Source organism: Chlamydotis macqueenii, chromosome 9, assembly GCF_036417535.1.
Source record: "Chlamydotis macqueenii isolate bChlMac1 chromosome 9, bChlMac1.mat, whole genome shotgun sequence".
Lineage (NCBI taxonomy): Eukaryota > Metazoa > Chordata > Aves > Otidiformes > Otididae > Chlamydotis > Chlamydotis macqueenii.
The window spans coordinates 8193170-8218869 of record NC_141564.1 but is presented as its reverse complement, the minus strand read 5'-3'; the positions used below and the strand labels follow the sequence as shown (position 1 = coordinate 8218869).

Here is a 25700-nt window from a genome sequence, read left to right as displayed (position 1 = left end):
TTTCCACTTGGAAAAATTTGAGAAGAGCAATTCAGCACTCCTTGCTAAGAAGCTAAAGGCTGAGAACACATTTGAGGCTCTCCCAGAAGCTTTCCTGTAGAAGAGGCAAAACCAAAGCTTTTGGCTTTTTTTTTTTTTGTACAGAGAGGAACCAAGAACAAAGGATGTAGTCTGATGTGCTCTTTCCCTTCAAGCTGAAGGGAGGAATATCTTTAAGCTGTGAAATCCAAAAGATCTGTCATACGTTTTTACTTCAGGGAGGTTATTTCTGTTGATTTTCGGTGCCTGTCCGTAACACTGTGAATCAGAACTCTCCACAGTGTTAATTAAAATTATGTGGAGCCTCCTCTGTCTTGCCAATCTCTCGTGAAGTTTTTCTGTTTTCTTCCCTTTACCCCCCCCCCTTCTTTTAACAAAGGTGAACTAGAAAGTAGGGAGCCAAACATTGTAATTGTTTAGATTGCAATGGTTCCCTGGTATACAAAACTGGGCAGATCCTGAAGAATCCTGGAGCACCTTTTCTTGAATCCCCCTGCGCCTGGACTCATATAATTACCTGAGAGCCTAAGTGCTGGCTCTTAAAATACATATTTCTGCATGTTGCTAGATGGCCAGGTCAGCTACAAATATTATATAAGTGATACATGGAATATATGGTACTACACTTGTTTCTTTTTAAATTTCCTATTTTATGTTTCCTGACTTCAAGTAGAGACTTTCATAAATTTTATTTTCAGCAGAAGTGTGTTATTAGTCTCAGCTGAAATTTTCCTATCAAATGGTTGAATTGAGGATAAAGAATATGTCAATAGAGCTTCACAGTGCACACGTCTTCCCCAACTGTAATTTTGGATGCCGCAATCTGTTGGGTTTTTTTTAGCACAAGTCCAAACTGGATGAACTTTGAAACATAAACCTTGGTGTGTTTAAAGAGAGCTTGGTTATAATTTTCAAGGAAGTCCATGGCCGAGTTTGTGAGAGAAAAAGAAGAGAAAGTTTTATAAGCAGTCAGAGCCCTCCTCAACGGTGTCACTGGATGTGAGTTGAGATCCCACCTTTTGCCAACACCCAGTGGCATTTTCTCCAGGGAGGGACCCCTAAGGACGCATGGTTGCACAGGTAATTTGTATGAAGATGTCACGAGCTGTATGGCTTGCAGAGATGTTGCTGCAAGAACTGCCTTCAGAGAATGGGAACACACTGGTTTGTCCCATCTCTGATGCATGAAAACTTCTGAAAAGAATTGTATTTTTTCTCTAAAATGTTTAATATTCCAAATTCCATAGCAGATTTTGTGCTGATGAGAGCTAATGCAGTGCACCAAAAGATGCAGTGTGCTGGTACAAGCTTCTTGCCCTGCCTCCTTACAGCAGGCAGCTGGTGGGGCAGGCACTGCCTGCTCATGGCTGTAAGTGGGGTTAGTTGCCATGGCTGTTTTGTGGTGGAACCTTTGATGAGAAAGTAAAGTGGGAGTACTCTTAAAAATAGCAATATTTATCCCTTTAGGGTAATTGCGTGCTATGAGAAGGTGGTAGGATCTCTGAAGAGAACTCAGCACTGGGTGGTTATGTTTACAAGTAAATATAACCATTTCTGCTTGCCAGAGAATCAAAAGAAAAAAAAAAACCAACAGATTTGAAAAAGGCAGAGTGGATGCCTCAGCTGTTTCATTTTTCTCCTGCATGCAGGTAAATTGTCAAGCTCCCTCTGAGCACTGTTTGTTTAATGACTAAAAAGAAAGCACTTCATGTCACTCCAAAGAGTAAATATCTGAAGTTACGGATTAACTAAGTTCCAGCAGAGCTCATGGCGGAAGAATAGATCACACTGATTCACACTGAATAAAGCAGTAAGTGCTTCAAAAGTGTTGTATCTTCTGAGATTTCAAAGTACAGCTTGCTTTAATGAAGCATAAAGCTTGTCAAAAATGTCTGGTGACAAAAGGAGGATGTTGGGGCAGACAAGGAGTGTTCTAGGGGAGCTGCTGATGGGTTAAAGGGAACTAGCAAACCAGTCTGGAGGGCCTCTAATGGGCGGCTGCTTTGGAGCTGGAATCAGAGAAAGTGATGGCACAACACAGCATTCAGTGAGGGAGCTGCTCTGAGAAGAACAAGTGAAGGAGCTAGCCAAGTTGTCTGAATAGAAGCTGTCTGCAGCATGGGGGTCTGCAGCTCAGCAGTTCACTCCCCTTCACACCTACCTTCTCTTCTTTAGGAGACTCCTGCTGCAGTATGTGGAAGCTCGTCACCATCGGGGTGGTGCTGGCTGCCTGCTCTTCACCAGTCTGTAGTACTTCAAGTAAGTTTTCATTTTTAGAGATACCCTTCACTCCTCTTCCAGTCGCTGTAGGTGCGTTTTCTGCTCCACTGTCAGTGACAGGGAGTGGCTGGAATTGTTCCCATTAGGGGGGGTTGAATTCCTTTAGCAGACATTCACAGACACAGTGCTGGGCAGTGATGGCTGTGTGGTCACAGCCCTCATGAGCTCTGCAAGCTGTCAGAGTATCACAGAGCAGAGGCTGGAGCTCTGGCAGCCCATGGTTTCTAGGGCAGGCTCTCTTTCTGTGCTAGAGAGGGGTTATTGCTCTGGTAAGTGTCCTTTGGGGAGGACCGCTACCAGTTTTCAGCCAGCTCTTTTCCCTGCTTGTGCTTTCACATTTTTGCTTCCAGTATTTTACAGCAATAAAGATGCAAACCAAGTCCTGAAAATCCAGAAGCGTGCAAACTCTTTTCTGGAGGAACTCAAAGCTGGCTCCATGGAGCGTGAGTGCATTGAAGAGAAGTGTGACTTTGAGGAGGCCAGTGAGATATTTGAAACCAAGGAAGCAACAGTAAGTTGGGGTTTTTTTAAGGATAAATGTGGGACTTAACCAATCAATTGTTTGTTTTCTTAAAGCATTTCAGTCCAGAGCATAGGAGATCTTGCTGTCAGCACTGAACATGCATCACTCCTGACTTCTAAGGTGTAGGCATGGTTTTGAATGTAATTGTGTTACAGTGATTGTCAAGTTACAATCTGTATGGGCCACAAAACTTGGCTGCTCATGCACATCCCACCTGACCTAGTTGTGAGGTTTAGGTCCCAGTCAGGTAATCCCAATCCCTGCTTGACCTCGTTGGCTATTCTTGCTGCCACTGAGTTTTCCCAGTCCTCCCAGTCCTTTGCCCTCTGTTGTCCATTTGCCAGCTCTGGCTGCCTTTCATTGTATCTCCCCAGTCTCCCACCTGTGCCTGACAAACATTTCTTTTGTCACTAAGTCCTCTCTCCTTTTCTAAACATGATCTTTTCAATTGAACACTACCTTTGTAATCAACGTCACTGGTTCCTGCCCCTTTCCACACCCAATTGTATTGGCTTGGACTTTTTCTTACTGCATGAAGCAGAATAAACTCACCACATAGGATAAACCACTCCTTGCTGTCCCTCAGACCCCAGGGTGGTCTTTCTTCAGAATGCCTGTGTTTTGTCTAACTGAACACAAACTAATTGTGCGCTCAACAGCACAGGTGACTTACCTGGCAGTAACTGACAAGAAAACAGAGAAGCTGTGGGGATATTGTGGTGCTGGTGGGTCTGCAAGCGGGGCAGGGGGATCTGCGCTGAGTGCGGGCAATGCATTAGTGTCCAGGTTGGCCAATTTTGTTGGTTTGTACTGCCAGTCAGCGCACTGTCGAGAAAAATAAGACCGATGCTGTTGACTGGGGTGCTGCGCTCTGTTGGCCAAGACCATGACACACTTTAAATCTCTTGCTTGTGAAAAATATGACTCTAGACTTAATGTAAGTTTTGTTTCTCCACAGCGAGATTTTTGGAGCAAGTACGTAGGTAAGTAAAAGACTTTCCTAATAATTTTTCTGTGTTTCCTCAAGAGTAATTAGTACTCAGCCTTCCTGCTGCTGTACATCACATACTGATTCAAATTCTCATTCTTTTTTATATGAGGTGTGCAAAGAATGTTTTCCTGTCCTATCGTACAAGCAGCCTTCATAAAAAAAACTTGAGATGCGTCTGTGCCTAACATCAGTCATCTCCCCAGATCTAAAGCACTGGTCAAAAGTGCTCTCTGGTACTCTAACCCTGCCTGACATGGTCCGAAGAGGAGCCCTGCCCCTGCTCTTCACTTCTGCAGTAACCTGCCTCTGCCTTCTCTGCCTCAGGTTTTGCTCTTCCTTCCCCTTATGCCCGCTCCACTCACTCTACATCTGTAATTCAGAACCCAAACAAATAGCCTTGTCTCTGGGCCAGCACCACCATTCAGTGGCATGGATCATGCTTGGGAATCTGAGGAGGGTCTGTTCGCGTCAGTGTTTGATCTGTGAGCTCTGTATGATTCAGGGACTCTGTTTTCCTGCCTCTGTTTCAGATGGAGATCAGTGTGACCCAGAGCCTTGTTCCAATGGGGTCTGCAAGGACAGTATTGGAAAATTTTCCTGCATCTGTGACAAAGGCTGGGAGGGAGTTTTGTGCAATTATGGTAACGCTGCCTTTAATCCACTACAAAATAGCATTGTTTACAGGGATCCCTGTGTAATAGGGATTGACACTTTGGTTATTGTACAGTATACTTGCTTTCTTTACTACTGCGGTTTCTCTTTTGCTTCATTCTGTGGCAAAAGGATTATCTGCGCTTATCTAAAGCAAAATGAACTTTGTTGCTATGGGAGAGGTTTGGAGTTCTGAGATACCTAAATTTTACAAAAATACTGGAAATCTGTAAGGCAGGGTTTTCAGTTACTTTAGAACTGTGAGCACAGGGATGATGGTTGGTTTGTTTACAATACAGGGGAAAAGCAATCCACTGCAAATGGTTGATTGTCATTACTGTGACAGTTTCTTCCTGGACAAAAGCTGGATAGCATATTCCGGAATGAGTGTGTATGTTGTGTCATCGGCACTTTGTACTGTCTGACTTGCACTCGGTGACAGTGAATTTTCTGTTCTCCAGTCTGGCTCTGACAGTAATCTCTGTTTTCTCCATCTCTCCACTGCCTTATTCTGGGCCAGGGTCCATTGACTGTCTCAGGGCTCAAGTGCCATTAAAGCCCACGACTGTCATCCCAAATCCATCGTCAACTATTGCTCCCTTGAATCACAATGTCATTTTGCCGCTTTACCTTCCTGTGACTCTTTGGCTTTCCAGCTTCTCACGTATCTTTTGCTGTTCATTTTTTCTGCAGAGGTCAAATACACCAACTGTTCTGTCAATAATGGAGGATGTGAACATTTCTGTAGGGATGATCCAGCCAACCAGTGCCGCTCTTGCAGCTGTGCATCTGGATATCAGCTGATGGATAATCATACTATGTGCAAGCCTGTAGGTAAGAGGAGGATGTTCTTAGTCCATCTTTGACAGAGGATTATTCAAACGTGCAGTAGAAGAGTTTTACGGGAAGAATTGTCTGCAGTGTACTTTGTTCTGGTTTTCAAAACATCCATTCCATGCAGAGTAACTCTGTGCCTGCATTTCCCAACTCCATATCCACTTTATGGCCTTTAACCTCTGTTTGCCTCATGGACACATACAGAGGAGTTGGGAAACTGCCTCCTCTGCAAAGCACTGAGGAACTGCCACGAAGCCACTGAGTAGTATTGCCTAGGTTAGAGAGATGGAGGGAATGCTTTAGAAAGAGGTTTTGTGTTGGGTGATCTGGTCTTTGCTAGTTAACTTCTCTGCATCTCCTATAGTGGAGTTCCCCTGTGGAAGAGTGAAAATGGACTACAATGAAGCCGAAGTGGGATTCAATATTCGGCTCATTGAGGGAAAAGTAGGAAGAAGGGGAGACAGCCCTTGGCAGGTAAGGAGAAAAGAGTTTTTCACCACAGATACAGTTCAGGCTCTTCCTGAACAGCTCTGCCTGCCTAGCTGCTCCAGAAAGCTCCTACTTTACTAGTGGTTGGTGTCACGTGAAGCAAAGATTCCCTTAGCTTAGCTTTTTCAAAAGCAACCCAAAATTTGGAGTAACAGGAAAATATAGTTTATTACCTGTTAGGACTCTTGACCTGGTCACTTTTGCAAAGTTTTTTACCTTACCTTGCTAACGATGTCAAGAGAGAGCTTAGTGATGACACTTGCCTACTCTGTTGCTCCATTGTAGGGAAGGCCACTTGATCAATGCAGCTTGTTCTGCATGATACATGCTCCAGCTGCTGTAACAGCCTTATGGTGGGAGTGTGAGGTGACCAGCATTGTCCCATACTGATTTAGGTGAAGCCAGCCCTCGTTCAGGAAGAATATTTGAAACTTTTTTGTAGGCATTCCACGGATACCTTATTCGTAACGCTTTTGTCCCACTGTAGAGCTTTGGCTTCAGTGAATGTGACATGCTTTGGTGCTTGATGCATCTAGGCATTTTGCAACCATAAAGATGAATGTGTGCAATATTCTGTGAGCCATGCTCCATCCAGTATCAGACCTCTCTTTTTTGTTTCAGATTATGCTGCAAAATATCAAAGGGAAATTTCTGTGTGGGGGTGTTCTCATCCATCCATCTTGGGTCCTAACGGCAGCACACTGCACTGAGGGAGAAGAGGGGCTCAAAGTAAGACTTGGTATGGAAAAAAGATCTGTCCTTGGTTTTTTAAATGTAAGTCTTTCATTCCCAAGGTTTATAATCTCATGAGAAAGACCAGCAGGTTGTGAAGACAAAGTCCTTCTTGGTTGTAGGAGTAGGTTGTCTAGGAATTATTTAATATGTATCTTAGCACAAAACAAAAAAGTTTAGTAAAAATCTGATTCAATTTGAGCCACTATTGACCTTACTGTGGAAGTGAGCTGATGTCTTCTGAGCACTGCTGCTTGTCTGTTAAGTAGAAAGACCTAGTCTGTTCTGCTTGTGGTTGGTGATGAAAATATTCAAGGTCATCCCAATACTGAAAAAAAAAGTATTGACGCCAGGAGGAGAACGTCATATTGCCTCTTCCTGCCTTTTCATACATGTGAACACCATTGCTTAGGAGAGTTTCAGTAGGGGAGAGATGCTGCAGAATAGCAACACTGCCTTTAATGGCACTGCTGCTCTTAAGCATGAGAAAATCTATGTCAAGTACAGTACTGCTCCTGAATTAACAGAAATAATTAGTGTTCCATTCACGCTTAAGTACAATTTTTTAAATTACTATTTTATATCTATGTTTGGTGACAGAGGCATAACAGCGCAAGTGCTTTCTTTCTCCGTTAGTAAAAAGATAGGTTGTTCCCAGTAATTGTGGAAAGTCTTGCACATATGTTGTCTGTGTCCATAGCCTTGGAAATATATTTTCTATATGTATGTTCCAAATACAATGTGGATGTGCAGGCATTTGGGAACAGAGACAATAAGACACATACAGATGGATGTGTTTAGGTACATCCTCCATCGTTCAACATAAAGGATGAATGGAAAGGCATGTGATATACCCTTGGGTCCTCTTAGTGCCAGAATATCCACTTTTTCCACCAAGAGACATCAAAGTAGGAGTGCGTGTGGTAGTTTGGAAATATACATACAAACTACACATCTCCAAGCAGTTCCAGTTACTAGTAAGTCGTTTTCTTCACTTTTAAGTGATTGGCCATATGCGTATGTAGTTTCAGTGAGGCCTAAGAAGAAGAAACCTGTGCAGTTTGCTTGGTAAAGGATCATGGAATTGTTTACGGAAAAAGTAACCATCAGATATGGTGTTAGAATGCTCTGCAGTACTAGATGTAGCTTTGAGCGTAACTTGAAAGGGATAGTTAGTGGGAAAATAGTAACTAGGGGAAGTATTGAGGCTGCACTTAAATTACTCCACCCTGGTCTCATACTGCAGGTCTTGGTAGAGAGCTGTGCAATCTGACAACTCTTCAGCTGGGATAGGCATGCCCAGAGCTGTCTCTGCAGAAAAGAAAGGAGGAGTGGGATCTGTCAAGAGAGTCCTGTGCTGTCCAAACAAAAAGTAATTTTCAGTGGGTGAAGAAAAGTGTTGGCATTTGAGAACCCTGATTTGAGAAAACTTTTTTCTTTTTTTTTTTTTTTTTTTTGGCTTAAATGAAACTCGAGGGACATCTCACACATAACCTTGGAATGAGTATCCAGAGTCATTTATAGTGTAAGGATGATCAGCAACAGGGGCTTGGATTTCTCTCACTCTCCTAGCTGCCCAAAAGACCCTTCCTTATGAACAGAGGAAGAAGCGAGTGTGTGCTCATGGACTGAGAGTTGTGACGCATAAGAAGGAGAACCCTTCTCATTCATTCTTGAGCAATATTGCTGTGGTGAGATGGAAACCACAGAAGGGTCCTTACTGTTTTATGGGAGTGTGTGTGCAGGAGTGAGATGACTACAGCCTGAGACTTCACCGAGAGAGGAGAGATTCTTCTCCAAATGATACTCGAGGTGAAGCAGAAGGGAACCTTTTTAACACCCAGCCTAACATTACATGATTGTCCTTTTGCATGTACCTTTTGGGCATTTTATTGCCACCAGAAAAGCAGTTCTCATCAGAAAAACGCATGCTGTAAACTCTAGAGACATCTAGTGAGATACCTGGAGCAGAGTTTTGAATGGAGATGTTTCCATGTCTATGGGGGCAGGTGTGAGCTCCGTGACAGCAATGGAGGTGTGTGTTTTGAGGCTGCAGAGGTGATACTCGATCTGCTCCTGTCAAGCTGGGATACCCCACACTGTTCTGGACTCGTCCTGCTGCAGCTCTCTGCTCACTGTCTGTAAGAGCAAAACTGGAGGGGAAGCTTGCGTCTGGGTTTGCACTCATGAGCATGGGGAGAGTAGTCTTGTAGCAGGACTCGCGTGGCTTTTTGGTGTCTGAAGTGAAAATTTAGATCTCGGAGTACCTGAAGTTTTGGAAGATGGATTAGAGAACAACCCAAGTCTCATGGTTTTGGCTCTTGTTCCTGCACCTCCAACTTAAAAGCATCCAGAAGTGTGTTCAGAGCTCCAAGAAAACAGAGCAGACAGGTGAATGTAATGATTAAATTCAAAATACTGTCTCTCCCTTCAGAGAGCAAGTCTCTCACTTCCTTGTTTATGTAGAACTTCCTAGGTAATATTTTTCTGCTAGCAACGAGATTATGATGTTAGAAGGATTATTGTATTATTGTGTAGAAGGAACCAGATGCATTTCACGCAGCCTCTAGGTTCAATACATCCAGGTGTGGATAGGACTTCTGGAATTTGAAACTCTTGGGGTGGATAACACAACAGAGAAAGGAAATATTCCTGACCAGAAGTCAAAAAGGTCGTCTCCTGGGCTGGGAGCCGTTGCCGCAGTAGCACAAGCGCGAAAGATGTCACCCGCTTGTTCTTTGGCGTCTCAGGATACAGACAGTTCACAGCCCTGCTTGTATACAGAGCATGTGAAGCCTGGCAGTGCCTTCCTCAGAGGAGATGATCTGACGGTGTTCGAGTCCAGAGTTATTTCTGAGGCCTCAAGCAGAATTTTGTATCTGTGAAGACAGGAATAAGCCTCTGCCCCTTATCTGCCAGTCAGCCCCCAGCCACAGGCTGCAGAGTGGGTAGCAGGCCATTGTCACCATCTTAATACAGGTGCCTGTCAGAGCAGTGTCAGCCGTCTGAGCTGTCTGCTGTGGCCACATATGCAATGTCCATTGGCTGTCTGCAGAGGAGCAAGAGGAGAATTGGTCTGGAAGTCCAAGATCCAAAGCTGGACTTAGAGGGTCTTTTGAGAATCTGTTTCTGGAACTATTGTGGATCATAAAGTCTCTATGCTTGGAGACACTGACTCTTTTATGGAAAAAAAGACGAACAACTGCAATAAGTCATTGACAGGCTCAAGCACAGGGGAGCTTACACTGGAGCAAGTGACTTGAGAAGACCTTGGTCGTACAAAGTCAGAGCAACTTGGCTTTAGAGTTATTTTAATCTAGAGGGATTCAAATAAGACTGAAAGAATGTGGGGTGAGGGGGGAACAAATCTGAAGGATAATATTGTGAAGCACACATTGGAAAAGGTGATGATAAAGAGCAACTTGCAGCTCACGTATAGAGAGACCGAGAAGGAGAGGACACTTTGGTCACACACACGCAGCATGGGCAGATGTGAGGTGTCAGCCTGGGTGTCCTGCCACCTCGTGTGCTTCGATGGGTGCCTGCAGCTTGCATGTGTGTAATGGACAGTTCTCTTGGAGAAGTGTTTTTATCAAGTACATGCTGAAGTAGGCCTTTGTTTGAAGCTGAAATTAACCAACAGCACAGTTCAGAAATGTGACAGCCACTGATAATTATTCTTGGGGCTACCTCTTCACAGCCTGTCAGAGGTCTGTTTCTGTCTTTCCTTTTCCAGTGTATCACAAAGGACTTGTTCTTGCCTCTCTGGCCCTTTTCAACTTAGTTTCCTGCTTCCTGTTCCACAACTGCTTGGCCCACAAAGTGGCCATGATCATGTAACACAAATAACAACTGAGAAGTCTTAAGTAGTCAAAAATTCCTTAAAATACAGATGCAAGATTTCAGAAAGGAATAGCCTTACCAGTCAGTCATCTTCATCTTACCAGTCTTGAAGTTCAGTCATTGAGGTGCTGGTTATACAGCATAAAGCTCATGTGCTGTTGTAGATGTCTTGCTGTGCTGTATGCTTGCTCTCGCAGCTTTTAGTGCCGACTCAAAGATTGTTTTCCTCCTGAAGACGATCTCTCAAGTTGTACAAGTGTACTGTAATATCAACGCAACAGGGCGATACACAGCTGTTTCATTTTCTCTGGTGACCATACCTCTAGGGTACTAATTAATTTAGTACTGTACGTGTTCATGATTTAGGTTAATATGAAAACTTCACAGATTTGTCCATTTAGTAAGAACACTGTTATCCTATAACATAAAGTGAACAAATGTCTATATTACAAAAAATATGTGAAGTACAATCCTAAAGCCCAGTGTAATCCAGGTGCTTTGGTGAAGGAAGGCTCAGTAGCATCTGTCATCTTCTTGTTTGCTCTTCCAGGTAAATTTCACCGTTTCCGTACTGAGGCAGAGGAGCAAACCATTTGGGTTGATAAACATGTGAGCCACGAAAATTACAACAAGGAGACCTCCGATAATGACATAGCCATGCTGCACTTGGCAGAGCCCGTGATGTATAACAAATACACGGTCCCTATCTGCCTTCCCACCCGTGACCTGGCAGAACAGGAGCTGACAAGAAATGGGAAGCAGATGGTGGTAACTGGCTGGGGCAGCACAAGTGATGTTAACAACAATTACTCTACTTTCCTCAGTTACATTAAAATCCCTGTGGTTCCCCGGAATGAGTGTGCCCAGGCAATGAGATTTGCTATCTCTGACAACATGCTGTGTGCTGGGATCTTAGGAGACAAAAAAGATTCCTGCAGTGGGGACAGTGGAGGCCCTATGATCACTAGATATAAGAATACTTGGTTTTTGGTAGGACTGGTGAGCTGGGGCGAAGGCTGTGGAAGAAAGGAGAAATTTGGAGTCTACACCAAAGTTAGTCAGTATCTTGAGTGGATCCAGCACCACATAGATGAGATGCCAGCGTATTGGAAGGGTTGATTCTGATACTGAGGGCCTGGAATGTTGTGGCAATGTGCTAGTGACAGTGTGCAGTGTAATGTACTGTCAGATCTTCAGTATTAAATATTGAGTATATGTTAACCTCGTGTACTGTTTTCCTTGGTACTTATTTCTTTTTACTACTTTGTTTTTTCTTGCTTACATTGGTTAGTTTCCAGGTTATGCTGTTTACTTGTAGCATGGTCCCCCTTAGCCCTTACAGGCAACAAATAATACCCTGTTACACTGAGATGCTGTACAGCATTGTAGAAAACAGTACAGTCTGTGGTCAGATAGTTCCATCTTTGAAGTGTAAAATGACTGAATTGGTTGGGGCGGGGAGCAGGAGGGAACAGCGAAAAGTGTTTTAAAAATCAGTGTAGTGATACAGTCCTGTCATTTTGACTTTACTGCAACATACTACCCACAATAACGGTTTTGGTTTGCTCTGTGTTTGTGTAATTTTTCTTTCAACACACTGAAATGTTAATATCATCACTGCCTCCACTCATTCACGTTTTGCCCAATTGCTCACGGATTAAGTTGATTTGGCGGGTCAGAACGTTTCCATATTTTCTATCCTTGCACACTCAATGCTGATTTTACCCCCCAGATTTCCTTAAAAGTCAGTGGGAATTCTGCTGTTATTAAAAAAAACCCAGAGATTTAATTCCAAGCTTTTGCATGCTCTGTTCACCCTGTGGTCTGTAAATCTCTTCTAATTAGCAAGCCAAGCAAACACTTGTTCATTCCTGTTCTAGTGAGTGCACTCAGCTGCAGGCTGTATCAGCATTACTAATTCTTCCTGATAAATACATCTGCGCGCGTATGCTGCATCTGTATCTCTGTGTATGTGTCTATCAGTAGATTAAATAAGGTTACAGAGCACAAATAAGTTCATAGGGAGTAGCAATAGTCAAAATGAAATTTAATAGAATCACAATTTAAGCTTGTTTTTAAGCTTAGCGCTTAAGCCTGCTAATTATAATGAATCTTATAGAAAAAAAGGTTCAACCAACTCTGCTGTAGTGATACATGTTTCTAACCTGTCAGTCAGGATTTGGACCCATATTGGGATCAGTGAAGAACGTCAGTCTGCTCTTGTGATGAGATTGTTAAACGAAAAAAACCTCAGGTACAAAAAAAATTGTATTGGGATTTGCAAGAAATTTCGTATGCTGTCAGCAAAGAAGTTTAATACCTCTTACACTCGTGGACTTAGTCTTGTTGACTCACAAGCTGCTTACATGCTTATTAAGCAAGTGCTGAGGTTGATCCATGCATAAAAGAAGTTTCAGGCAGGCTAAGGGCTCCATGTTGGAGGTAAGCTGCAGCTGAACTCTGCCATCTCTCTGTGCCGCTGTCTCTGTCTCTCTTTTTTCCCCTCTCTGTTTTTATTTGGGACTAGATTTAAAGATCAATTAACGTTAAAGAATAATGCTTTAAACAGCAGCCTTCCAGCCAGCGCCTGCACCAAGAATACACAATGCTGAGAACGTTCAGGTTGCCAGACCTATCGAATTACAAGGAAAAACATTGCTGTGTTTAAAGCCAGTAAAACATGGGTCTAATTAAAGGCAGAAATCGTAATGTCAGTGAGTAATTGTGACTACTACAGGGCAATATTTGTGTTCCTGCAGGTGACTGCTGTGGGTCATCCTACACACTCACAGCTCTGCAGCAGATGTTTACAGAGCAGCTTGTGTATTTTCCAGATCAGTTGGTCTTACCTACTGAAAGATGATGGAGTGTCAGAAATATTCCCTTAAAAAATCAAAATTTTACTGAAGAACATTGTTGCGAAATAGTGGCTTTTATTGTTGGAGAATGCTTTTAAGGTGTGTGTTTGGTTTTTTTTGTTGTTTTTTTTTAATACACACATGTATGTGTGTAGAAACACACACACTGTATTCTTCTTATTTTGGATTGCAAATGTGTTTCATAGAATCAGAAGGCTGTCTTTCCTCTGTCAATATTTGTGACTGGTTAATGATCAACCTCTTGACCTCATGGCTGTTCTTGGTGTATATCCAAATCTCTCTCCTGTCTTCCTCTAAAAAAAAGTAAAGAAAAAGTGAGTATAACTGCACGGTTCCATGTAAAGTTAATGTCTTCTGGATGCTGTGTTTTTGGAAAGTGACACAGATAGCGAAGAGGTGTGTGTTGTCAAATCCTGGTAAATTATTTAGCCTGGGAAGGTAATATGAAGAAATACAAACTTCTCTCTTGTAACTTTTACTGCCGGGTGTGTGGTGGATGGTTACCTCATTGGGGTTTGCACATACGGTCTTACTTGACAAGAGCATCAGTAATTACACAGCAGCTGCCATCGTTAGCAACTGCTGGCTGAAGTGTGCAGCTCAGACCTCAGCCTGAATCCTTGTTTGTTTAAACAAGGCTGTCGCTGGACCTGGCTTCTGCTCAATTTGGGCCTGATCTATGCCTCCCGAGTTCATCATAGCATTTTTATTACTTCTGTGGGCTTTGGCTCAGACCTGGCACCGCATCCTGGGCTAGGTCAATCTCTGCATGTTGCCTGTGAGCATCTGGGATTGCTGTGGTAGTGTGCAGCGTCGATGTGACTTGGAGAAACGATGGAAATCAGATGAAAATGAATGTGGTAGAATTTGCTTGCTTTCTGTCATCTTTTATCCTCTTGCACTTGTTTCTTCATCTTTTTTGCAGGCTAATTCACCCTTGGTTTTGTGACAATATACCACTTCCATTTTTCTTTTCCCTCTGAAGGAAATCAGTAGGAAGCCAGAGTCTTCTGAATGCTCACTAAAATGGAGAGCAGTTCCTCACTTGTGATGTTTCTCCTGCTGATGTGCTCCATCAACAGCAGCTGTCAGTTTTCGTATTCAGGTAGGTACTTCTGAATTACATTTTTACTTTAACTGTCTTACTGTGATAGTTGAGGCATCTGAACTGAAACTATGTTCCTTTTCTGAACACAAAGCCCTATGAGTTGAAGAAGCGCTTCCTGAAAATGCACAAAAGAAAAATAAATATTCATATATATATTTCCAGGAGAAATCAGCCTTTCTTAAATTCCTACTTAGAACACTATCCTGTTGAAAAGTATTCTCCTTGTGACATTCAACCCAAAATCTGAATTATTTTTGCCAAATTTGAGAAGCTAAAATTAGGCACTTTCAACTTGTGTTCTTGGACTTTTTGTTGATTTTACTACAACAGCTAGGCAATGTTTGGAAATGGCTTCAGAGAGCTTTAGAACAGGCATGGGAATGCACAGGACTTGACAAATCATGATGGCTGTCCTTGCAGTGGAGGAAGAGCAGAAGTAGAGCTGATATCTGCAAACCAGAAGGCTGTACAACAGGCGTATCCTCTCTGTGATAGTACTTACAATAGGTAAATCCTTTAACGACGACCCCAGAACTTGGGGTGGTGAAGGGCAGTTTCACTGATATCAGTGAGACATTTTTTCCGTTACCAGACAGCAGGATCCGTCCAAAGCTTTTCTCAGCTGAGATCTTTTTTCTGCTGTTTCTAATTGTCTAGAAATAAAGCAATTTAATATCATTCTATAATTTCAGTCATTGTTATAGATACTAATCCTGAAACTGTAGAGACGTGTGTCTTATCATGGTCTATCTCCAAAACTGGGTTCTTTGTCAGAGGTTTTTGACTTGTCTGGGACACTAAACCTGACTAGGCACACGCAGTACTGTTAAATGAACTGCTGTATGAATTTAGTAGCCTTTGTCAGGATTACAAAGTGATCTTGCTTCTTAAAACACTTCTTGGCAGCAGTTTTTCACATTCAGGTGGCTGGGGTTTGGATATAGGGCCTCAGTTCTGGAGGTGTAACAAAAAGGTAAAAACTTCTGTCCGCTCTACATAGTGACTCAGGGCGCCGTTCTGTCACCGCACGTCAGTGTCCAGAGATGCGAGATGGCGCGTGGTGTCAGTACATCCACAAGGGCTGAGAGCGCCCTCATTTTCCTTCATCGCATCCTGGATGGAAAATCCTGGGAGCATTCTGCTTCAACTAGAGGAGCCATAGCAAAGCCTTGCTGTGGGGCATCAGGGGGTGTGTGGGGAGGATCTTACTGCCATGTTCCCTCTCCTGGCCACTCCACCCTTTGTTTATTGGCAGTAATAGCTCTTAAGACATTGTGGCGGGAGGGCAGATAGCTTAGTGTAGGGAGGTAGACAACTAAATATAAGCACAAAAGGGATGCTTTATATATTTCTTTTAATGAAGGAGCAGTGGCTGTCCTGTTGTGGCCACAGTAGCTACCTGGAAAGCACTGGGTCTCTGTTACTGGATATCTGACAAAGCTGACACCAAATACAAACCAAACCTTTCAGCTTTATTTCCACATGTGCACCCAGCCAGGCAACTAATAATCATTGTGGATCAGGAAGATTTAGAAAAATATAACCGGCCTCCAAAGAACAAGCTGCAATACTGAAGTCTTGTGGAATGAAAAATTATTTCTGTGCTAATCTGCAAGTCTTGGTAGCGGGTCTTTTTATCCACTAAAGAAAGCTTAAACTACTGATGCCTTTTGTTGGAACACAGACTGACTTTCCTTTGGGCTGCTTACACAGATTTTCCCCCCCCTTCTTTATATTGTTTACCTAGCGGAAAGCATGTCACTGTAATGATGCCGGTTTGTGATCTTCCAATAGCATTAACTCTTCAATTTTGTTTTTTCTAGTGTTTATGAGAAAAGATGAAGCGCACGAGGTGCTCAAAGTCCGTAAACGTGCTAACTATTTTCTAGAAGAGATTCGTCCAGGGAACTTGGAGAGAGAATGCAATGAGGAAAAGTGTTCATTTGAGGAGGCTAAGGAGATCTTCCATTCACAGGAGAAAACGGTGAGAAACTTCACTTTAGTAGAAATAGAGGAAGGTTATCAGTGAGCTGTAAGGAATCCTTCCCAAGCCACCGGGCATGGCTCTGACAGGCCTGTGCCTATGGATTCTGCAGCCTGGTGCTCAGGATGGCTCGCTCCAGGCACCTGTGAGATGCTGCTTTCTAAGGGAGTGCTCAGTTTGTATGTAAACCTTAAAGACAATGCAGGCATTCTACCTGGGACCTTCTGCTGAAGGAGGAGTTTGAACGGTGATTTTAGACAGAGGTGCCTAATTTCTCTTGTACCTAGCCCCAGTTGCTTAGGTGATGTCTACCTTAGCAGGTGGTGCAGCGCAGTGGAAATGGCCTGGCAGAGGGAAGCAGTCACATTCATTACATGTTTTGGGGAAGGGGGTGGGGTGTCACTGCAAACTCCTAGGCTGGTGCCACGCACCTTTCACTGGCCGGATAATTTATGGATCTCAGCTTTCAGTCTAATTTTCATTCCACCACATCCAGTTTACGCACTTTGTGGCTGATCCATGAGGCAAACGGAAATGAGCTGCGTGGTGATGATCAGGAGATCTGCTTCAAGAATGTATTTCATGGTTCTGGTCAAAACATTAATTTAGATGCAGCTTAAAAATATTTTTCTAAACGGTATCTTCAGTAATCAGTATGACCACTTATTGACTGTTTTCTTCATTTGTAATTTCTTCTTGCAGATGGAGTTTTGGTTCAATTACAAAGGTAGGTAAAAAAGGATTGATTTTTTTTATTTTTTTTTTTTTTTTAAATCTGTTTCTTATGTTCTTGCTGGATACAAAGGATTATGTAGCAGGTGGGTTGGACTACATGACCTTTGAAGGTCCCTTCCAACCCAAACCATTCTATGATTCTATGTACCAGTTTAAAGCCAGGCTTCTCTTAGTTCCTGGAATTATGCTATGCCTTGTTTCTTTTTCTTAGGCTTAAATCCATGTGGTACAAATCCCTGTAATAATGGCGGAGTCTGCAAAATAAGACACTACAATTACTTTTGCATCTGCCCCCCAAAATTTGGAGGAGACAACTGTGAAAAAGGTGAGTACAGGAGCAGACACATTGGCATGCATTGTGAAGGACAGATTAAGGCTGGAATTTGCTCCTTGGATGCTTGAGCTGAACCTTGGCACAGGCTTCTCCTTGAGGTTATCAGTGGTTCCTTTATCTGTCTGACACAGCTGGGCGGTTATTTAAGATTCATACATTGATGCATCAAACAAATTAGCCAAAGCTTAAACAAAAAATAAGTAAATGTGCATTTAAGTTGTAATAATCGAATGATGAAAAATGAAGTAGAAAAGCTGCCTATCTCTTATCAGATTTTTGATTCTCTGAAATACCGTATCCAGTTTGCAAATAACAGAGGTGTGAAATTACAGCAAAAGCCAAACTGAGGTGGAAACTATGAATCATAAGTAATTTTTTCCAGCAAGTGCCTCCTAGGTTTATTTTTGTTGACCATTTTCTTTTTACAGTGAAATGATTAAGCACGATTGGGGATTTTTTTAAATGCAAAAATGTATGAAAAAGTCAATTTCTGGCAGACTTGGTCCCCACCAAAATGCCAAGTACTTTAAATCAGGATTTGCAGAAAGATTAAAAATGGATGGAGGCATTTAGAAGTGTTTGCTCTTTCAGGCACTTCCTTGCTCCTGCTCTGCAGGCAGAAAGGCCTAGAGCTCAGCTGTGGCCTCAAGACAGCTGACAAATCATAAAATGGTAGAAACAGGAGAACTACAGTAGAGATAAGGCGCTTTGGTTTGCTGAAAATCAACATGGCTTTTCTGGTACGGTAAGAGGTAGTTCCTTCTGTTTCCCTGCCAGTAGGTTTTTTTTTTTCCTACCTTCTTTCCTATAATAATAGTGCCAGAAGCTTTGTGTGCATGTGTGGTGATAACCAAGTGAATGGCTGTGCGTTTCCCCTCACAGAAAGGCTGGAATGCTGGTATAAGAACGGTGGGTGCTGGCAGTACTGCAGGGACAGCAGCAGCGCCTTTCACGTGGTGTGTTCCTGCGCGAAGGATTACAGCCTGCACGAGGATGGAAAGAGATGCGTGCAAGCAGGTAATGCGCGCTCGGCTCGGTTACGTCCGGTAAAGAGCAGCTTCGCAGGCACAGTCTTTTCCTCTTCACTACACACACTGTAGCTACTGCAGCTCGCGCTTAGTGTGTGGAAAAGCTCTTATTTATTGTTTGGTCTATTTATTTTAAATTTAAGGTGCCTTTGAGTCAAGTGTCTCTCTAATCCAGTGAGCACGTACTGGGCAAAGGGGCAGCAGTCTGGGGTGGGCCTGTTCCTTCTAACAGCAGCATGGACTTCTATCAGTTTTAACTGAGTTACGAAGCTAAAGCGCAGCGTCAGGAGGTGAGGGGACGTGACAGGGGCCTTTAAAACTTTGTGTTAAGGCGTCCTGTCGCGAGGGGGAGCGCTGGGGTCGGGTTCTGTCCTGGAGTAGCTGGCGGTGGCTGACGCCTGTGGCTCAGAAAAGGCGCGGCCGTGTGCTGTGTTTCTCAGTAGTGAGCTCTGCGCACCTTGGACAGATGATGAGGGGGCGGGGGCACGGGGTGGGGAGGTGACATCAAGATGTCAGATTTCTTCCTGGGCTCTTACAGGAGAGTTGAATCCTGCTGTGGCACAGGAATAGTGCTGCGTTTGTGTTAGAGTTTGACACAACACCACGCACCCTAAACTCAAAGCTTTATTTCTCTTTCCTCCCTCCAGCACCGTTTCCCTGCGGGCTGATTAAAGCCAGGCAGGCTCTGGAGGAAGAGCGGCTGGGGCAGAAGAGGCCCCCGAGGGGACTGCGTGAGCATGGGGACGGTGTGGCCAAGCGGAAGGAGAGCACGGAGGGCACAGTTAGGCAAACCGAGATGGAGCAAAGCGCTGTTGGGGAAAACAAGACCTTAGAGGGTGCCTTTGGGCAGAGTGTGCGCATGGAGGTTGACGCTGGCCAAACTGAGGTGGCAGGAGATGCTTCCAGCTGGAACAAGACACTGGTGGACTCTGTGACCCAGAAGCCACTGGGGGCTGGCGCTGCTGGGCAGGAGCCAGGTGTCCCTGAGCACGAGGCAGTGGAGGGGACCACCAGGCCTGGCAGGCCCGGGAGAGGCCCGGCTCCATGGAGTGAGCCCACCCAGGGCCCTGCATGGCAGACTGGGACCACGGCGCCTGCCGCCAGGCAGAAGGAAATTGTGGAAAATGGTGCAGGGCAAAACCAAACAGGGGAGAGCATTGATGAGAACAAAACAGGGGCCACTCAAACTGTGCATGATGGGCTTGATCAGAGCAGTGGCAGGCAAAATGTTTCAGACACACCTCAGTTCGTCCAGATAAACGTCAGCTCTGCTTTAGAGCACAACAACCCCAGGATAACGGGAGGAACTTTGTGTCATCGTGGACATTGTCCCTGGCAGGTAATACTTTTCTTCCAGTCTGGCCATAAAATACCACACCTGAATGCCATCTGACCTTAGCATCACTGGTTCATCAAGGCATTATACAGCTTTTTTCTCAGGTCAAGAGCAATCCAGCCACATGGATTTCTCAAACTTCTACAGATCTTTCAGATGATAGGTATCTTAGCTGCCTATTTATCATTCTTCCCCCTATCCTAGACAGATGCGCTTTTGTGATGACAGCTTAATACTCTCTCTCCTGAACTACGTCAATCGGAGCTTCTGCCCTGTTACTCAGGTTCTTTGTTTCTAAATGTTTTTGGTGAAAAGCGGTGCTACTGACTCCCTTTGGAATGGCTGGTGGTATTTTTCACAAAAGATTTTCTATGACCAGGCGAAAAGCTTCATTAGAATGCTGCGCTCTTCATGCTTGTTAAGGTAAGGAAGATAAAACTGAGAGTGCTCAAATGTGAAAGTCAGTGGCCTGTGGCAAGTAGGGGACCCTCCCTAAGGTGTTTCTTTTATTTCCATTATCTTTTCGGGTTGTTTTTTTTTTTTTAATCTTGGTTTTGGGGTTGTTTTTTTGCGTGTCCCCGTATTTGTTATTACTTTTCACTTATTAATATTGTCTCTGTTCAACAATCGGTGTGCTATTACTGTTTCTGTGCTTGTGCAGACAAAGTTAACAGACTGATCCAAATCCTCAGGTTACTGTCAGTCTATTTAACTGCTGTCACGCATTAGGATGTAGTCTCCAGGCGGAAAAATAGTAAGCTGACGCTGTGTGGACAATGCAGTCATTGTCCACTCTTCCAGGCTGCAATGCCGTTGCTACTAAAGTGCATGGGGTTCTACCATCTTACCTGCTTCCAGGAGGAACAGCAGCTGCTTCTGAGCAAGTGAGACATGATTTGGGGTTGGAAGAAGGGAATGTAGTCTGAATGCTGCCTACCCTATACAGTTTATTCTTGAAATAAAGTGTTACCGTCAAGGGAGTTTTGAATTGTCATTGCATCAGGCAATCTGTATGGATCCTGCATTTTATATACATGTATTTTTTTAAAAAGGGTTTTGCAAACTCTTGCCATTTTAGTTCTTCATAACCCAAGGCAGAATTTTCAGGTAATTTTTCTTTGCTACTCATCAATGTTTTGCTCTAGCACCACTGAACAGAATTAAAAACATCAGTAATACATAGAACAGAGTCAAAATGGCTTACGTAAAACATGCCACTACTCCAGGAACCAGAGCAAGTCTCATCTTTTTCCACTATTTATTAAATTCACTGAAAATGCAGAGTACCAAAATTTAAGCTTTTCCCTCTCTGTAACACAAAACAGGTTTAGCAAAGAGTTTAACTGAAGAGATGCTGAGGCATTAAGGGAGCTTATAATTCTCAGACAACACAAATATCTAACACGGAGCAGTGTGTTTTTACTTTTCCATTTTCTTCTCTGTAGCTCATTCCAAATTTTATTACCAATGAATGGAAAAATAACAAAGATCCTGAATCTCCACTCTTATTTGCATATTCAGTTGACAACTGGGAAAGTAAAAAACTCTTTTTCTCTCTTTGTTCTTGTAGACAAACACTGCACTCTTTTAACCTGAGTACCAATGAGCTACACCTTGTGTTACTATTCGCCCCCACTCACTGTAGCTTTAATCCTATTTTATTTTTGTCAAGCTTGGGTCGTTATAATATTCTGCTCTACTGTCACAGATGGTGCAAGCATTTTATTACTGTTTTAACATCACAATATTATTGCCAGAACTGTAATTTTCAAGATGGAGAGCCTGCAGCCTACCAGCGTGGCTGACAGCGTGCACACATACCTAGCGCAGCCCTGGTGACATTTCCTTCCTCATCTTTCATGCAGGTTTTGATCCGGAATAGTAAAGATATTGGTTTCTGTGGAGGGAGTTTAATCAGCAGTCGCTGGGTGGTCACTGCTGCTCACTGCCTTGATCTCGTCAGACCCCACCATGTCACCATAGGTGAGTACCATTCGTATATTGTATAAATACTGGGGGAAGCTCTGACTTAAAATGCACTTTGTGTGCAAGGTACGGCTGAGAAGCAGACACACCCAGCCGGACTCGGGTTTACAGAACGCTTCATGTTCCCCGCAACAGTTAAGTACAAGGGGGCTCCCGCGGGTCCATTTTGTGTTCACAGAGAACCTGGGAGCAAAAGGCACAAATTTATCTTTTTCTATCACGCATTTTGGCAAACTTGCTGTGCATAGAGCACATCTCAGGGTACACCTCAGAAGGAAGAAGGATTTCCATAGGTGATGGTCTGCTCTCAAGTCAGTTTTGGGTTTTAATCATAGAAGAGTGATTCTGTTCTATACTCAGCCTTAAGATTCCAGTTCCTGCTGTGCTGCCTGCTTCCGAGTGCCGGCAATTGCTCCAGAGCAATTCCCTTGTAATGTGTTACGGCACTGGCAGTATTTATGGCAAAATCCCTGTGGTAATCAGCCACAGTCTCTGTCAGTATCTATTCATCCACTGAGCAACTTTGTTTTGCCCTTAAAGGGCAGACTGGTAACCTCGATTTGCACCATCACATCTCCAGCATAAGCTTCTTACAGAGCCCATTTTTGTTTTGGTCTGTGCTTTCTTGGGATTAAAGGCCAGAGTATTGTTTCACTATCCTTCCTGTTCCCCCATGACAATACCATACGGGCTGTTTGCAGTTTGCTTAACATTTTAACTTGTCACAACTACAGGAGACTTTGACAAATACCAAAGAGAATTCAAAGAACAGAAGATTGATGTGGAACGGAGCTGGACACATCCACATTATGATTCCAATTACTACAACAGTGACATCGCCTTGTTGTACTTGAGCAGTGACGTTGTTTTTAACGAGTATGTGGTTCCCATCTGCCTTCCAAGCCCTAACCTTGCCACCCTGCTGTCTGAAGAAGGAAGAATAGGGATGGTAAGCGGGTGGGGTGCCACTCACAGCAGAGGTTCCACTCTGCGCTTCCTCATGAAAGTCCGGCTGCCCATTGTAAACATGGAGACGTGCCAGCAGTCAACAGACAGACTCATAACTGACAACATGTTCTGCGCAGGTTACAGCACCGAAGCTGCTGACGCCTGCAAAGGGGACAGCGGTGGCCCCTTCACAGTGTCTTACCACAACACTTGGTTTCTCTTGGGGATTGTAAGCTGGGGCGAGGGCTGTGCTGAAAGAGGAAAATATGGTGTATATACGAGAGTGTCCAACTACATCTCGTGGATTAAAGAGATTGTAGAGAGTGTAGGAGATTCGGGAAACTTTTCCATTAACTTTTCTTAATAGCATCTTTAAGAACAGGAACAAATCTATTATTAGAGTGTTTCAGCAGTCTAAGATACTACGCAGTTCCTGTCCTTAATGATGTAAAATCAAGATATCTTAAAAGAAATTCTGAGGCTCAGAACAAATGGTTAAATTCAAGTACTAGTGAGTGAAATACTTGTATATAATAAAGAAAAAACTACACAGCAAATAATGAAGCAGACAACTGCAACTTTTCTTAATGTAAATTTCTATCAGAAAGGTTTCTTTTTTTTAGGGAAAGAAAAAGCTGTTACTCAAGCCTACATGCAGATCACAAAAACTGGCAAATAGTCCTGTGTGTGAATGAGTTGCTTAGAAAAGGCAGTGGAGTTTTGGTAGTGGTGTCTGTCCTCTGGGTATGAAACGCTGTGCTGAACACAGCAGTCAGGGACCTGTGACGTTTTGTCACTGAATACAACTCTTACCTGAAGCACAATTGAGTTTACTACAATACAAATGTCTTCTGATAGAAAAACATCTATTACAAACTGCACTGGATAAACTGAGAGGGACTCCACCCAGCTACCGCATAAAAGGATTGTATGGTAGAATTCTGAAATAAATAATTACAGGGAGGGGCTGCAAGTGGTGTGAGGAAATGTGTTCTCCTGTGCCTCAGGGACAGCATGGAGATGGACTATGTGCTCCACACCCCTGCCCACACCCCCCTCCAATCCTGCTCTAGGCAGTGCTACAGAAATGGAACTACAAAACACAGAACTGCAGAAGTAGCAAACAACGCAACTGTCAATTTTTCACTTTTTCCTAAGAAATAAAACTTTTTTTTCCTTTATTCTGAAGACACCTCCCCATCCCCTCATGTACACAATTTACCTCTCCCAGGTTGTTTTTTTTTTTTTAATTCAGATGTGAAATATTTGTGAATACACTTGGGGGGAAAGCCAACACACACCACTACAGCAAGAAACAATTCTTCTATCATCCTAAACCAAAGATCAATCATGTACACCTGCCCATCCCTCTAAGAGGCTCATTTCCCCACACATCATAAATAGCTTCATACTTAAAAAGTACTTGATGCCAAAAATGCATGTGAAATAAAATACCTGTGGAACAGATTAATACCTTTGAGTACATACACTGCTATCTTCATGGAATGGCCTTTCTCTGCTGCAATTAATAGGTGGTCTCTGTGACCCATGTCAAACATTTTGATTGTGACCTTACAATTCACTATGAAAATTTAAAAAAAAAAAAAAAAAACACAAAATAAACAAACAAACAAAACAACACAAACCCCAGCACTCACACTGATGAGTGGCACTCTTTTTTTTTAAAAGGCTTTGAACAAAGCTGAGGAAAAGTCCACTACCACTCTACAAGAAACAGAACCTTTTCATTTGCCTCTGAGAACACGTGATAGCAAGCTATTATGATTATTTTTTAGCTGTAGTAGGACTGCACAAGACCATGTAGATCAGTACTTTAAGGAAACTTCTATTAGGACTTAAAAATAGCCCAGAGTCCCCCATGACTGCTATACCAGAACTATAAAAAAAAAAAAAAAAAAAAGAAAAAAAAACCACACACCCACACACCACAATACCCACCCCCACACACACCCCTGCCTTCCCCCTCCAACCAACCACCAAAAAAAAAAAAAACAAACAACAAACAAAACAACAAACACACACAAAAACCACAACACAACCCCACACACTTGAGGTCACTGTGCCATAAGCATACCTGTCAAGAGGAGCTGAAGTAGTCTTACCAGCAGAATTCCTTCAGTAGGCTCCATCCAGCACAGGCCCCCTCCTTCAGTTTTTTTGCTGCAAGTTCATGTCCCAGCATACAGCTTAATTTTACTGCCACAGGCCCTTCCAGTCTCACAGGAGCACATGTAAAATGTGACCATGTACTTCTCTCTCCATTACCGGCACCAGAGGTACCAAGTGCCTCTATGTCAGCCACCACCACAATCCCAACCTCAAAGAATTCACAGAATTACAGAACACACATTACAGCACCTGGGCTGTGCTCTCTGAAACAAAGGCGACTTTCTTACTGAAATCCCAACTGCCCAAAACCATGCAAGAAGAGTCCTATTTTTGCAGGCAAGTTCCGCAGACAAAAACATTTTCAGAGGTAGAGGTAAAGAAACAAAGGTACAAAATTTAGTTCTGCTGCCTTTCTGCAGCACTAGGGACAAAGACATAGCAGCATTACCCCCTAAGGCAGAGACAGGAATTTTCTCCTTACTACTGGTAAAATATAAACCTTTCAGAAAAATCCTTAGTGGGCTACCGAGCAACACACATTTGAGCTACCCAAATACCAAAGCAAAACAAAAAAAAATGTACATGGCTTTTAAAACTTCAAAATTAAGTAAGTCACAGCATCAAGCCCTGCAGTAAGGCCCCAAACCACCCACCTAATGTGGCATAAGGCACCCAAACAAGGGCCCGGCAGTCTGATACTCGGCTGTCTTGAGCAGGCTCACTAACCTTAATTACAAAAAGTCTGGCTTGCTTAAAACAATCTATCATCTATGCTGTCACACTTCACAGAAACACGCTTCAGCTGCAGCCCTTTGTTGTCCAAGAGCAGGCTTTGCTGTTTGCATTG

At 43.3% G+C, this 25700-nt stretch overlaps 2 protein-coding genes across 3 annotated transcripts; both read left to right on the top strand.

Annotated features, from left to right (window-relative positions):
* The first annotated feature begins 215 nt into the window (after positions 1-215).
* PROC (protein C, inactivator of coagulation factors Va and VIIIa) lies at positions 216-11606 on the top strand. 2 transcript variants are annotated; one of them, XM_086754192.1, is made up of 11 exons: positions 216-261; positions 881-1119; positions 1689-1849; positions 2215-2298; positions 2670-2830; positions 3801-3825; positions 4364-4474; positions 5178-5318; positions 5686-5795; positions 6432-6549; positions 10936-11606. In XM_086754192.1, exons 4-11 carry the CDS (start codon positions 2232-2234, stop codon positions 11502-11504), a joined length of 1302 nt encoding a protein of 433 aa, XP_086610318.1. In that variant the 5' UTR covers positions 216-261; positions 881-1119; positions 1689-1849; positions 2215-2231; the 3' UTR covers positions 11505-11606. The 2 variants fall into 2 exon arrangements, with proteins under 2 accessions (XP_086610318.1, XP_086610319.1); XM_086754193.1 differs by lacking the exons at positions 216-261; positions 1689-1849 and having other exon boundaries at positions 856-1119.
* A 2480-nt stretch (positions 11607-14086) lies between these two features.
* LOC104486474 (coagulation factor X) lies at positions 14087-24638 on the top strand. The gene is made up of 8 exons (XM_086754191.1): positions 14087-14369; positions 16196-16356; positions 17059-17083; positions 17303-17416; positions 18308-18442; positions 19101-19792; positions 21655-21772; positions 22510-24638. Exons 1-8 carry the CDS (start codon positions 14279-14281, stop codon positions 23085-23087), a joined length of 1914 nt encoding a protein of 637 aa, XP_086610317.1. The 5' UTR covers positions 14087-14278; the 3' UTR covers positions 23088-24638.
* Positions 24639-25700: the final 1062 nt, after the last annotated feature.

Excerpts from the sequence above, each read along its gene's own strand:
- PROC (XM_086754192.1), top strand. The coding sequence starts at position 2,232 with ATGTGGAAGCTCGTCACCATCGGGGTGGTGCTGGCTGCCTGCTCTTCA. Across the intron at positions 4,475-5,177 it reads GGGAGTTTTGTGCAATTATG|AGGTCAAATACACCAACTGT; the intron begins GTAACGCTGCCT and ends TTTTTTCTGCAG. Across the intron at positions 6,550-10,935 it reads GGGGCTCAAAGTAAGACTTG|GTAAATTTCACCGTTTCCGT; the intron begins GTATGGAAAAAA and ends TTGCTCTTCCAG.
- LOC104486474 (XM_086754191.1), top strand. The coding sequence starts at position 14,279 with ATGCTCACTAAAATGGAGAGCAGTTCCTCACTTGTGATGTTTCTCCTG. Across the intron at positions 17,417-18,307 it reads AGGAGACAACTGTGAAAAAG|AAAGGCTGGAATGCTGGTAT; the intron begins GTGAGTACAGGA and ends TTCCCCTCACAG. Across the intron at positions 18,443-19,100 it reads AAAGAGATGCGTGCAAGCAG|CACCGTTTCCCTGCGGGCTG; the intron begins GTAATGCGCGCT and ends TCCTCCCTCCAG.